The sequence below is a fragment of the Pimephales promelas genome, chromosome 3 (genome assembly GCF_988280905.1).
Source record: "Pimephales promelas chromosome 3, fPimPro1.hap1.1, whole genome shotgun sequence".
NCBI classification, from domain to species: domain Eukaryota; kingdom Metazoa; phylum Chordata; class Actinopteri; order Cypriniformes; family Leuciscidae; genus Pimephales; species Pimephales promelas.
The window spans coordinates 36,422,353-36,437,607 of NC_142771.1; the positions used below are offsets into that span (position 1 = coordinate 36,422,353).

Below are 15,255 nucleotides of genomic sequence, written 5' to 3' on the forward strand. Positions count from 1 at the left end.
CAAACACGCATATGCTTAGAGCAGCTCCCTAAAGAAAGCCTTTCCAGGAGAGACTGTCACTCAATCAGAGAGCAACTGGCATTCTGCAAACCAGCTCCAGTTGCACCGCGCGGCTATATTTCTCTCTAAAATGCACTGTGTCAGGGTTACCAGTGGTTACCAGCGATACACAAAGAAAATCAACCATCCAAAGAGCTTTCGGATGTGCTTCTCTCTACCTCGGTTGAGCAAACGTTTTAATATAAAATAAAAGATAAAAATCACAGAGATTGAACAGTATTAAAACGTCCGGTTCTGCACCTTACAAACTGGAAATGAGAAGCAACCGACTCATTAGAAGAGTGCTGGGGCTGATATGTTCAGAATAGAGATGCATCGGTCTCAGAAGTGGTATGTAAAATCGTTATATATATATTAGGGCTGTGCAAAAAATGAATTGCAATTAATCGCATCCAAAATAAAAGTCTGTGTTTACATAATATATTTGTGTGTGTTGTATATAATTATTTTGTATAAATAAATACCTATGCATGCATGTATATATTTAAGAATTATTTGCGCTTAAATTCTGTATATATATATATAAATACAAAATCTATATTATATAAATATAAATATTTTATATATGAATAACACATTTTCTTAAATATATACATGGATGTGTGTGTATTTATATATACAAAATAATTATATACAGCACACACAAATATATTATGTAAACACAGACTTTTATTTTGGATGCGATTAATCGCAATTAATTTTTGCACAGCCCTAATATATATATAAAAAAAAAAAAACTAAAAATAAAAACTTTCAGAAAACGTTTTTTAATTTGCTTGGTGATATGATTCAGGAATAAATGAAGACAGATCATAATAAATAATGCACACCTGAGCTGGTAATGCAGCCACCACGCAAAGTGGAGTTACACCTCGGGTGTGCATTATTTTTCAATGGGCCGGAGTCAATTATTCCACTTATACTACAGTCACCACACCTCGAGAGACATTGTTCAGATGATGTATTTCAAGACATTTGTCAGGATTTGACCATAAAACAATCTTGAGGGTAGGACTTAGGGCTGTTTTCGACTAAGGATTTTCATAGTCGAATCTGATTCGTTAGATTTTTTTTTCGCTATATAGTCGAACCTTTTTTTTTTTTTTAGATAGGTCTAGCAGCTATACTTTTTCCATTTCAAACAAAAGAGATGGACGTATGCGCATTAGGCTATTCGTTCTGTGTTTTTTTTTAAATAAACAGTTAGGCTATGTTTAGGTAGTATTTTTCATGTTTTTATCACGCAATCATGTTTTTGATGCGGTGGTGAGCTTGTAACTTAACGCTTTAGCCTAAGGGTAGCAGCGGCGCTGCCGAAAATAAAAAGCTGTCACAAAGAACAAATATAGCAAGGAGACATTTTAATTGTTTATTAATAAAGATGAAGTTGACGATGCTGCGCGATCTTCGCATGCGCCAGAGAGACACACATAACCTGATTTAGGCTACGTTCACATTAATCCGGATACATTTGAAAACGAGGTTTTCGTTTAAAAACGCTCTCCGTCCACACTAGCGTTTTCAGGTGTTTTCCGACGTTTCAGTGTGGATGAGAAAGTTCTAAATTCACTTTACTGCGCATGCGTGAAACTTCACAAAAGCTCACTGAGATGATACAGATGGGAAAATAAATAATAATGTCATCGCACAATAACAGGATAATTTTATTTAGCAAAATATCTCATCATCACGGATGCGTCCAGGTCGCATTCAGTCACCATATGTTTGGTCTAAACGCAACTGCTCTCCTGTTTTGCCGCAGGACAGCAAATGTGAGTAAGCTACATTATCAGTCATCTTTGCAGTGCTGTGCTATGAAGAATAGCACATATTAAGTAACATAGAAAGTAATATTTTAGCAATAGTGTAAAAATGAATAATAGGCACAATACCGATAAACATGAATATCTATTGGTACTACATGGATCACATGACTAAACTTACGTCATCGTTTTGAAAAACCTCCGGTTTCACTGTCCACACTACAACGCGAAAACGCCGTTTTCAAATTTATCCACTTTGGAGAGCGTTTTCCAAACGATACGTTTTTGTTGACTTAAAACGGCGTCTCAGTGTGGACGGAAGGCCAAAACGGAGAGAAAAATATACGTTTTCAAACGAAAACGTATTAGTGTGGACATGGCCTTATACGAGGTTGAACTGGCCATGTAGTATTCGACTATAACGTTCATAGTGGAATCGGACCTCTCCGAATCGAATCCTCGACTATTAGAAGTCATTTCTTGCGCATCTCATACCATGCCTCTGTTGCTAATTCCAAAACGTCATTTTAAAGCTAGTAGCAGAGGCTTGAGCCTTTGATACCAGACTAATGCAGATGTTACTAGCAAGAGAGATTAGGCGTGTGTGAATTGCCTGAGTCTGCATCTTAACTAATCGCGAAAACGTAAGTTTATCTGCTTCAAGAACTCCCTGCTAGTGAGTAAGTTGCTAAACTATTTTACCAATAAAATCATCAGAGCAGCGCTGACAACACGTTTCTGTGCGAGTGTGTGTCTCTACTGTGTGTGAGAGAGAGAGCAGGAGAAAAAGAGTATGTGCTTTACGTACATAATTTTGTGGCAAAAACATTAAAATAATTTGTCGTTTATATCCTTTTGTTTACTATATGTCAGTGTTCTCGTGGGTTTTGTTTATTTTGCTGTTTTAAAGTGCAAGGACCTTTGAAATAACTGAAATCATTTGGTGAAGTGACGTGGACTAAGGCGGTCAAAAGTAGCTACTTAACCTGTGCGTTTCCCTGAAAATAATTGCACGCCTTTGCACGTTCGTCAACCAATCGGATTCAAGCATTCAACAGCATTGGAGTATAATTGAAAATATATACTTGTATTCTGCCTGATATTTAATGTACACTAGTAACATTAAAAAATTTGGGGTCAGTAATTTTTTTTTTAAGAAATGGTCAAAAAACAGACATTATATTCATCAAAGAATCCTAAAATAATGGTTTAGGATTCTTTACGCCACAAAATGTATGCCATACTGTATTTTTGATCAAATAAATGCAGCCTGGGTGAGCAGAAGAGACTTCTACTTCTTAAGAGACTTAATCTACTTCTCAAACTTTTGAGCAACAGTGTAGGTGAAATTGTAAACATTATGCAACCAGAAAGCCTTTTAAAACCAAGACAGAAATAAGCATGTTAAATTAACCGACTGGAATCAAATGATCTTGAAAATTGTATTTCTTCCAGTCCAATAAAATGAGCCAAGAATGAGAAAATGTGGTTGAACAAAATATAAGTGTGTCACTGAATTGTGATCTGGTTGTATCCTGTCACGCAAACAGAAAACCAAACACGGTGCACAGTACAAATCCTACAGTACACACTGATAAAATCAATATAAATAAATAAAAATAAATAGTATGCTATTCTGAACTCAGCCATTGACGACCCCAACCAAACCTCTCAATACGCCACACAAACTTGTCTAGGGTGGGAAACAAAGCCAGAACAGAGCAATGAAATGCCCATCTTCTGAGATGAGCAGTCGTAGGACCATACACACAAAATGGTCTATGTCTCAGCCTCTTGGTTCGTGTGAAGCTTCACTCTGACTTGGGAAGGAACGGCGGCTATGGTCGAAACCCGAGCCCTAACACCAGCTAAGGAAGCGGCCCATATTGTATTACGCAACAGTGAGCCGCAGTGAGCTCATGCCCTCTCTGGAGACGGGCATCATGGCTCGAAGCCATCCACCTGCTCAGGCCCAGAGGACCCCAAACCACAGCCATTGTTCCTGACAACTGGTCAGGTGTGTAGGATGTTACCAACCACTACCGCTCTGGGATTTACAGCGAACTAATTACAGAGTCGGGTGCAGCAGAAACCGAAAGGAAACAGAGATTATCGTTAGCATGCTATATGTTGCTATATTGTTAGGACATTAGCAAGACTCCAACTGTGTGCAATTCATTATTAAATGATGACATCTGTTTTATCTTTTACTTGGCGCTTGAAAATTTGAGACTTGTAAAACACCGTGGCTATATTGCAGTACTTTAGCATTATGTAAATACATATTAGAAATAAGAATATTACTTTCGAATCGTTTTGAGGCCTGTTTGAATTGTTAGATTATACGAATTTTACATATTATATACAAATATGTATTGGTAGCACTTAATTTTACAGTTCTGTTCTACATATTTACAATATAACTAGGGTTATACTCACCAACCCCTAAAGTGGTTAGTTACCTAATATTTCAAGCGCTTTCCTGGGTACTTGTACTCTAAAAAATAAAGTGTAACCTATTTATTTTGTTACTTACCTGCACAAATGTGTAGTTCATATCACGTTAATAATCATAATCTAGCTCCTAGTGTCTTTTGCAGCATGGTGATAAAATGCACCAACGCAGCAAGATGTGAGAGTGACGGTGTCAGTAAAAGAACCCTATTGCTTTATTGGGATATGAGGAAATCGGAGCGCTGCCTACTGCATGCAGTTATGCGGCTCATATCCTTCACAGGCACTGCTCTGCACCCGAAATAGAACAAGAAAAACAGAAAATAAATCAAAGGGCAAGAAACAGCCCACTGACAGACACTGGCCGAGCAACTGATGACGGATGCTGGCCTAATTAAAGAGCTGGGAACAAATGAAGTAGTGAGCTACGCTGGAGCATCCGTGCTTTCATCAGACTTGTCCGAAATGAATTTGAGATGCCGTACATGGCTGTGAAACAAGATTCAAGAAAAGAGCGCAGGACAAGATGACCTGGAGCGCTAGACAGATGCAGAAGAATTAATTAAAAAAATGATGTCTTCAGGTATCTAATACGTCATTGATCACACTGTGCTAAAGGACTAGCACCCGCTTATCTGCTTTCCTATTACACGACAGTCTCTGAAAGAACAGAGTCAGAATAGACGACACACTTTTGATGGCACACTTTAAAAAGAGTGCGCTTTGGCTTTAAGATTTTCACATCAAATTAAATATGGTGTCCTGACTGACAGTAAAATCTACTAAGGAAAACCTACACCAAAATGGCTGAAAAAGAAAAGAAAAAAATCAAGGTTTTGCAATGATGCCATTAACAGATGCCCGCAAACCTCGATGAACTGAAGCAACGTTGTAATTTAAAGAAAAGCGGGACAAAATTCGTTGAATCACAGGGTGTACTTAGTTTTTCCACACATCTTTTTTGCTTTATTTTTGTCTAAATAAATAATAACACCGTGTTATATGCCATGTGTTCAATTATGACACACTCACACGTGCACTTACCAGTTCACAGTACTCGAAAATGAGCAGGAAAGGAATGGCCTCCACACACTGACCAAGACATTGCAGAATATTGGGATGCTGAAGAACCCTGTAAAGAGACAACGAAACACATAATCTGTTAAAAACACTGACTAACTATGTGTTATTGAAAACACTGCTAATATGCCACACAGTGGGGCAAAAAGCATTTAGTCAGCCACTATTTGTGCAAGTTCTCCTACTTAGAATGATGAGAGAGGTCTGTAATTTTCATCATAGGTACACTTCAACTATGAGAGACAAAATCCAGGAAATCACATTGTAGGATTTTTAAAGAATTTATTTGTAAATTATGGTGGAAATTAAGTATTTGGTCAACAACAAAAGTTCAACTCAATACTTTGTAACATAATGTTTCCTGTAAGTCTTCACCAGGTTTGTACACACTGTAGCTGGTGTTTTGGCCCATGCAGATCTCCTCTTGAGCAGTGATGTCACGGGCAGCAACAGAGACTTTCAACTCCCTCTTCAAACTGTCTATGGGGTTGAGGTTTGGAGGCTAGGCCACTCCAGGAGCTTAAAATGCTTTTTACGGAGCCACTCCTTCGTTGCCCGGGCGGTGTGTTTGGGATCATTGTAATGCTGGAAGATCCAGCCACGTTTCATCTTTAAGGCTCTCCCTGATGGAAGGAGGTTTTGGCTTAAAATCTCACGATACATGGCCCCGTTCATTCTTCCCTCAACACGGATCGGGTTTTCCTGTCCCCTTTGCAGAAAAACAGCCCCAAAGCATGATGTTTCCTCCCCCATGCTTCACAGTAGGTGTGGTGTTCCTGGGATGCAACTCTCCATTCTTCTTCCTCCAAACACGACGAGTTGAGTTTTTACCAAAAAGTTCTATTTTGACCACATGATATTCTCCCAATCCTCTTCTGGATCATCCATATGCTCTCTGGCAAACTTCAGACGGCCTGGACATGTACAGGCTTAAGCAGGGGGACACGCCTGGCACTGCAGGATTAGAGTCCCTCTCGGTGTAGTGTGTTACTTATGGTAGCCTTTGTTACTTTGGTCCCAGCTCTCTGCAGGTCATTCATCAGGTCCCTCCGTGTAGTTCTGGGATTTTTGCTCACCGTTCTCATGATCATTTTGACCCCACGGGATGAGATCTTGCGTGGAGCCCCTGATCGAGCGAGATTTGTATGTCTTCCATTTTCTTACAATTGCTCCCACAGTTGATTTTTTCACACCAATCTGCTTGCCTATTGTAGATTCACTCTTCCCAGCCTGGTGCAGGTCTACAATTTTCTCCCTGGTGTCCTTCGACAGCTATTTGGTCTTGGCCGTGGTTGAGTTTGGAGTGTGGGCAGGTTTGAGGCTGTGGACAGGTGTCTTTTATACAGATAACGGTTCAAACAGGTGCCAATAATACAGGTAACGAGTGGAGGACAGAAGAGCTTCTTAAAGAGCCCCTATCATGGATTTTTTCTGTTCATATGGTGTGGAATATAGCTCTAAGGGAATAAAAACATCCTGCAAAGATTTATATCTGAAAGTGCACCGTATATAAAGTTATTGTCTTTCAAAAGTGAGAGTCGACTCTGAGTCTATGAAATGAATTGTTTTTGAAACGGGTCATTAGCTGGTTCGTAGTGACGTAGATGCTTACTGGCCGCGCCCAGTTACTGCGAGCGCAGACGGAAGTGTAAACTTGAAGTCTATTCTATTCAAATACTTCATCATAGCATCATGTCGAGAAGACGCTGTGTTCTACAATGCAAAGATAGTTCAGCCACTTTGTTTTCATTTACCAGGGACGAGCATGTGAAGAATCGGTGGTTAGAGTTCATATTTGCAACGATACCACAACAGTATAGCCCGATTGTGTTCTCATCATTTTATTGACGAATAACTTTAGTTCAAAAACATAAATGGATTAAAATGTTCATTCGCAAGCGGTTGTTCCTGAAGGAGGGCTCAGTAACTTACTTACCCAGTGTATATGGATCAGCTTCCTCCTATGAATCACAACCTGTAAGTATTATTAATAATTGTTGCTTTTATGGGTTTTGAACGGTTTTGTTATGTCGGGGCGCGAGGCAGTATGTGTCTGCGCGTGTATCTCTGTGTGTGTGTGTGTGTGTGTGTAAGTTACGCTCAGCGCAGCTTCTAGGTCTCCAATGTAAATTTTTTTTAAATATGTGAAATGTTTGTCGCTGTTATTGGAGTTGTCATAAAGAATAGATCGTCTTGTAGTACTGCAGTGCTTTATCAATATGTTTATGCGTTATACTAACAAACAATAACTGACTGGGTCGGTCATCTTACCAATCACCGCCGATTAGCGTCACGCAAAGGAGTGGTTTGGAAAAATTAGTCGTTGTACGAATCATTTGGGAGTCGGTGAGCAAATCAGTTAAAAATAAATGCATATTATAAGACAAATTACGTGTTTTTTATCCTTGCATGCATGTTAAACTGTTTTTGGGAACTCCTAGAAACAAAAATAGGAACATTTCCAATGCTATGATAGGGGCTCTTTAAAGAAGAAGTTACAGGTCCTTCTGGAGAAATCCTTCTGGTTTGTGGGTGACCAAATACTTATTTTCCACCATATTTTACAAATAAATTCTTTAAAAATCCTACAATGTGATTTCCTGGATTTCTTTTTTTTCTCATTTTGTCTCTCATAGTTGAATTGTACCTATAATGAAAATTACAGAGATCTATCATTATTCTAAGTAGGAGAACTTGCACAATCAGTGGCTGACTAAATACTTTTTGGCCCCAGTGTACATTACAAAGTAAAAGCTTATATCAAACCTAACACAGAAGAGCCGATAAAGACCCTCTCTTACCTGAACGGGTCGCCCTGCTGCAGGAACTCGTTCTGCTCTTTGGAGCTGCCGCTGGCCTTCAGCTCTTTGACAACGGCTCGGGCGACTGCAGGGTCCACATAGATCTCACTGAGCAGAACCTGCCAGAAGACGACAAACTGAGAAATTTTTCTGATACAGAACTGATTCTAAGACTGACAATTGAAAACAAGGCCTGTTAGGTTGACCCAAGCACAGCAGGTGGCTCAGATGAGGATGTTCCCATGGCAGGAAAAAGCATCAGGAAATAAGGTTTTCCCTTAAGTCTTAATCTCGGTAAACACATCCACACACAAGCAATGGGAGGACAGCTTGAGCGCCGTATAATGCTCCCTCGAACACGTCAAACTATGGCCTCCAAGGGACCCCGTGCATAGAGATGAGAGCAAGTACCAACAAGATCACAGGGTGTGATTATTCGAGATTAAACCTCAGGAGGAAATTGTAGAAACTTCAGAAGCCAGTGCTTTGCTTTCACACAATGTGCGTCGCAAGACAAAAGTCTATGTCTAATGTAAATACAGGAAGACAGGCTTACCTTTCCAAACCAGCCGCTCCCGATCTCCTGAATGTAACTGAGAGAGTGTCGTGCCACGTGAGGACCTGATGAGACGTCTAAAAGACCAAATATAAGAACATAGAAATGGATCAATGAGACCAAATAAACAGCAAATGCAAGGAGTAGGAAAAAAATCAGCTAGTCTGAATATAACACTGAAATGAATATGAAACCATAACAGACAATAGAATATTTTCCTCCTAAACTGGTTATGTAAGACCCTTCATTCATCATAATATGGTATATTTCAGAAGCATGTCTGGATATTGAGAGCGAATAAGACTTTTATTTTCACTTAAAGGTGCACTATTTAACTTTTGGCCCTCTAAACTGCATGCATTTTGCAGAAGAACATTATTTTGGCTGTGCTTTGGCTCTGCGAGACCGTGAAAACATGGATAAAAATGATGTCATATGAGCATTCAAGTTGTGCTGTTGTTTCGACTAATTGGAGACAAAGCCAAATCCAGTAAAGAAAACATCTGAATTCGCCACTGAAGTAATAACATCGCTGCGAGATCTAGCAACATTCACATTTCTCCGTTATTAACGGATCAAACCGAGCTGATGTGGAAACCAGGAGAAACATTGTGCCATGAATGAACTATCCAGTGTCCACAGATCAGCAACATTCACCGTGGGTTTACTATATAACATTACTAACTGCAACCATGGGAGTTTGGCAGGAATAGTAGGCTATAATGCATTCAAGTAACATCACGTCAGTTTTATTTTGACATTATGAATACAATTCCTCCACTCAAATTATAATCTGAACTAAAATAAAACTTTGTTTATAACTACTACAATATTACATTTCATTTTGTCCAAGCAGCTGTTTTGTTTTATAATCTCCTAAGAAGTCAAGTATAGCTCCATCATTGCTCAAAGTAAAAAATATCATACTTTATGACGTTAGTTTTAATAAAAATATAATTAAAAAAATTAAAACAAGGACAAATCAAGGTACCGAACCGTAGGGCTAGCGAAACGAACCGTGATACAAGTGTACTCACCGAACCGTGAATTTTGTGAACCGTTACACCCCTAACCTCTAGGCTTAAGAGACATAACCGGTCTAGATTTAAAGGATCTCAAGCTGACTAGCTGAAGAACTTACTATAGCTTTACCCTTTAATGGGCACAGAACAGAAATTCCTGCACAGCACTACAACAACCATAATGAAATGACCCTTCACAGTAGATAATGCTTCACAATAAACTCTCTCAGAGAGCAACATCTGTTGAAGATGTGCTTTCCTCAGTGCAAAACTTACATTTCACAGGTATTCTCCATCTGTATGTTGGAAAGTCATGCAAATATCCATTTTGCTGTCAGGACTGGACCGTTATGCCTTATGCAAGCGAGTCTGACACATTAAAAGTGCCATAAGTAGAATTTTAAACCTACAAGTAAGTGTATTTTTATGCCCGCAGTAACTGTAAAGAGACATTGTAAAGGGGTAATCAAATGTAGGCTAGTATAATTACTAAGACAAGGTGAGTGAATGTGTTCCTCTAACCAGTGAACATTAAAGGGATAGTTCGGCCAAAAATGATATTTAACCAATGCATTACTCACCCTCAAGCCGTTCGAGATGCATATGTCAATTTTGTTTCAGACGAACACATTTTCAGTTATTTTAGAAAATGTCTTTGACCCTTCAGTGGATATAATGTGAAGAAATGGGGTCCAGCTCCTTCAAGTCCCAAAAATGTGCATACATCCTTCACAAAAGTAATCCATCCGGCTCAAGTGGGATAAACGAAGGCCTTCTGAGGGTAATCCGTGCGGTATTGTCGTAAAAATATACATATTTAAAACTTTATAAATGAAAATATCTGACTTCCGGCAATGATCGACACACGTTCACGGGTGATGGAAGTCGGCGTACGAGGTAGGACGTAGCGTAAGAAACGTTGGGACGTCATGACGGTCCCTACGCTACGTACGTCGACTTCCATCACGCGTGAACGTGCGTCAATCGTTGCCGGAAGTCAGATATTTTCATTTATAAAGTTTTAAATATGTATATTTTTACGACAATACCGCACAGATTACCCTCAGAAGGCCACATTTTCTAAAATAACTGAAAATGTGTTCGTCTGAAACAAGATTGACATATGCATCTCGAACGGCTTGAGGGTGAGTAATGCATTGGTTAAATATAATTTTTGGCCGAGCTATCCCTTTAAGTCTGCGCTTTAATGATTTTAACTTCTGCTTTACTTTTGTTTTTAGCTTGTAATACGGTCACAATGTAATGCATTTTTAATTCTTTCCTTTTTTGCACATAATATATAGCATAGCCTACATGGTTACGTTCACTACATTTGTTTTCATTGCCTTCCATATAAACATTGTTTGTAGGACAACATTGGCAGTACGAGATTTTTTTATACAAATATTTAAAAAAAATCCAAAGATATATCATTCAGCCCAAAAATACAGAGATATGTCAGCCATATCACCCAGTCCTAGTTCTCACCATCCCCGAAAAGCCAAACCAATGTTGATTCTCGTTTTTTACGCACTCTCCTCTGTTGATTTCCCAGAAGTTGGAGATTTAGCTGCCCCATGTCAACTTCCTCGCTCATTGTTACAACTAACCTGCCGCTCCCACACCATACACACGTCAAAGGAGCCAAAGCAACTTTAGATAAAATAGTGTATCTTTGTACTCAACGCATTGGGGCTTCTGACCTGTTAAGCGGGGCAGTTGGAGGTGAGGGGGTCCAGGGAGGGGCACAGGGGGAACGGCGAGTGTGTAAACCTCCGCTGGCGACTGCATAGAGGGGGTGTCCTCCGCTGGGGGCGTGAAATCAACCTCATCCTCAAAGTGGTCGTCAAACTCCTGACAGATCACAAATCACATTTGATATGAATATTAGCGACACTCAAGAAATAGCTACTCTTGAACTGTTGAAACAGAAAGAGACACAACATTTCACTCACCTTAAAGTTGATCTCTTGCTCTTTGCAGCAGGAAGCACAGTTGAGCAGCAAAACCACGAGGGCCACTAACACAGCCAGAGACAGCAGCAGCGGGATGATCAGGGAGAAATCCACATATCCACCGGCAGCCTCTGCTGAACACACACACACACACACACACACACACACACACACATCTGATTAGCTAAATCAGTGATGATCTCTTAGAGCAGTGTTTCTCAAACGCTGTCCTGGACTGTCCTGCCGAGTTTAGCTCCATCCCTGATCGAACACACCTGAGCAAGCTAATCAATAGGGGTGTGCAAAAAAATCGATTCACATTTGAATCGCGATTCAATCTTTACCGATTCAGAATCGATTCATAGAATTCCAAAAATCGATTCATAGGCTATATTTTTTAATGGCGTGCAGGGGCCGAGTGGCAATCGGGTAAGTCGGGACTTTTACCGGTGGTCCGGTAGTGTTTCTATGGTTTCGAGGCTGCGAGGGCCGGTCTGATAAATAGTTATTGCAAGTTCTTGCCGCCCGCTGGTCAAACTGTGCCGCCACTCTGCTCAACCCGTAAATAAATGCATCGATCCGCAGATCTTAAGTTTGAGTTCTGTAGATCTTTTGCCAAGCGTGTCAGAGGTTACGGGTTCTAAACCGCACTCGTATAGTTTTTTCTCTCTCTCATCAAAACCGAATATGTTCATCACGTTTGTGTGCATTTTATTTTGTGATTTCACCGGAGTCTCCACAACGGCGATAGATTGAAGCGCGCTTTCGAGAGAAGACTGCGCGAGCCACAGAGAACACTGTACCCATGACACTGATCGCAGCGGACACGAGCGCTCAGCTTGACTTCAAAAACAACAGGTCTCTTAATAGCGAACTAAATGAGGCCATCCTTAAAAATATTTTGGTTTGCTGTAACAGCAATTTTTTTTAAAAAAAGGGTCGGTAGGTAGGTCTATATTTTTTTTTTCCAGGATTCAGTGTAAAAAAAAAAGTAAAATTTTGGTCATGGTGATCATGAATTTTTTTTTTTTTTTTTTTAATTGCATAGGCTACTGTGACGTCACTGACTGGGTCTTCAAACTGTGCATCCACCACTAGGTGTTATTGCAACCTACAACCGGTTACGTTTTTAGGCCAGTCACAAAATGAATAAATATCTACTGTATTTGTTATGCAGCAGTGTGCAGGCTTTTTTTTCCCCAAATACATGAGATATAAGCAAAAACAAGTACAAACACATGGTGAAACAAAATGAGGCTATAGCCTACTTTTCTTGTCCCGTTGCAGTGCATTTCGGAGCACGCATCACCTTGTGAACAGCGTCTCTTGCACAGACTTTTGTGCTTTTACTAGCTCTTTTAATGATTGAACCCGTACGCAGTTTAGCAACAGTACAGACTGCATTTTACAACAATCACCGATCGTGCTGATTCTGACGGTACGTTGGGGTTTTAGGAAGAAATGACAGCGCAACGCTGTGAAGGGAAGGAAGTTGCGCTATAGACAGAATGCGTCTGTAATGGTTTCATCTCAAATATCTTTTTATAATCTTTGAAAGCGGAAATCTAAAATACAATTAGAATAATATCCCAGATCTAAAGTGTAGGTAACCACGTTCTGTCCTCATTGTCACTCATTAAGCTGGGCTGTCATGTTGTTCGCGCTGTGGCTCCGGGTGAGAGATCGCTCTCTCTCTTCTGGACTGGGAATAGCAAAATTGCATCAGACAAATTGTTTAATATTATTATTATATATAGAAATGGTTGATATTCAGCCCATTTAATACCGGGTTTACCAAGCGGGAACACTGAATGAAACGAAGCGAATGTATAAGCCTTATAGACAGTGTGACACGGGTAAACCAATCGTGTAAACAATCAATCACATAGGAAAAAGTAAACTACATTTATGTAGACCTGCGAATCGTTTTTTGAATCGAGAATCGTTTTTGAATCGAATCTCGAGACAAAAAAAATCGGTATCGAATCGTGACATTTTCTGAATCGTGCAACCCTACTAATCAAGGTCTTTAGGATCACTAGAAACTCACAGGTAAGTGTGTTTGATCAGGGTTGGAGCTAAACTCTGCAGGACAGCGGCCCTCTAGGACTGAGTTTGAGAAATCCTGTCTTAGAGGGAATCATCCCTTGTGTAGTAGCCATCATTATTTGAAATGAGAGGGACCACACACACTCATTCCCATGCTCCAAGACAGTGTCTTGAGTAACAACACAGCAGGTCACCATTAAGAGAGGCCTACTTAACACCAAGAACTGATTGTAATGGGAGCAATTTAGTTCTGACAAGTACACGTCACATCACACACACATCTGACACACTGTGTGTATTTTGTAGGTTGTTTACAGTAGCAATTATGGATGTATAATATACAAATAAAAACTGATATTGCCATATTTTGTTTTTCTGCAATATTATTGCATATATCGCACAGTTCTAGTAGCGAATTTTTGAAATATTAATTTAAATAAACAAAATGCAATTATGCTATTGTACTAGTGTAAAATTAAAATCGAGGATTGATATTAATAAAGCATTAAACCATATCACAATACCGAATTTATTCAAATATATCTCACAGTAGCAATGTCATTATGTGCCGGCATTAACACGGCATTTAAATGTGTGGTCGCAAATTTTGCAGTTGCTTCAAATAAGACTCATCCAGTCAATTTTAAAATGTATTTTTCCTTATTTTCCTAATGTACCTAATCCTCAATTTATCTTTGGGGTCTATATGACTCCAATAGACTTTTATAGCCTACATTCATAACAAAAGCTCTATTGAGTGTGCGCCGTTATCCGCTGTGTTTGACGTCAGATTGTGTGCCGATTGTGAGTCTAAGTTTTTTTAGGCTTCTTAAGGCCATTGCACACAGAGTACGAAATTTTCGTATGCGTATTTCAGTGTTCGTCAGCCTAAAAAATTTGTCACGCATAGAAACCTTGCACACCGAGTCCGATGCGTATTTATTAAACCTTTGCGGGAAAAACGCAAAAATACCAAATGGATTCGTCAAGCAGTGATGATGATTTTGTTGCCCTCTCTCTTATTGAAAAGAGAAGAAAGAGAAAATATTGCGTCCATCCAATCCTGAAATTGCGCCGAGAGGAAGGAGAGTTCCACCTTCTTATCAAGGAGTTGCGAATTTATCCCTAGCGATTATCCACAATATCCACAATTTCAGAATGTCAGTGGGACAGTTCGATGCTTTGCTAACGATTCTGGAGCCACATATTAAAAACAAGACCACCAATTTCCGTGAACCAATCAATTCTGAACGGAGACTGGCAGTGTGTCTGGTGTGGACCAGGTATGGACACACACACACACACCCGCGCGCGCGGCCCGGTGGAAGCGCTGGGCAAACAGAACAGCTGTATAGGCTGTTATATATTGTGCCCAAATAATACATTAGTTATCGAATTGGCTGCTCAATCACACCTTATTCGATCCTAAATTTCAATCTGATTGAAAGGGGAGGTTTATTAATTTCATAATCCAATATAGAGAAGAGAACATAAACACTTGATCGAATTGAATTG

The 15,255-nt window shown here is 39.7% G+C and overlaps 1 protein-coding gene across 3 annotated transcripts in view; it reads right to left on the reverse strand.

The window, feature by feature from the left end:
* Nucleotides 1-15,255, reverse strand: part of lmtk2 (lemur tail kinase 2) — a 46,483-nt gene that overhangs the window by 16,304 nt on the left and 14,924 nt on the right. For 2 of the 3 annotated variants that reach the window (XM_089128826.1, XM_039685889.2), the window contains exons 2-6: nucleotides 11,692-11,825; nucleotides 11,440-11,590; nucleotides 8,715-8,791; nucleotides 8,159-8,277; nucleotides 5,322-5,409 (exon numbers count right to left, since the gene is read on the reverse strand). In XM_089128826.1, coding sequence (XP_088984952.1) covers nucleotides 5,322-5,409; nucleotides 8,159-8,277; nucleotides 8,715-8,791; nucleotides 11,440-11,590; nucleotides 11,692-11,825 — 569 coding nt within the window. The remainder of the gene's footprint in view (nucleotides 1-5,321; nucleotides 5,410-8,158; nucleotides 8,278-8,714; nucleotides 8,792-11,439; nucleotides 11,591-11,691; nucleotides 11,826-15,255) is intronic. The other variant, XM_039685890.2, reaches the window with a different exon arrangement.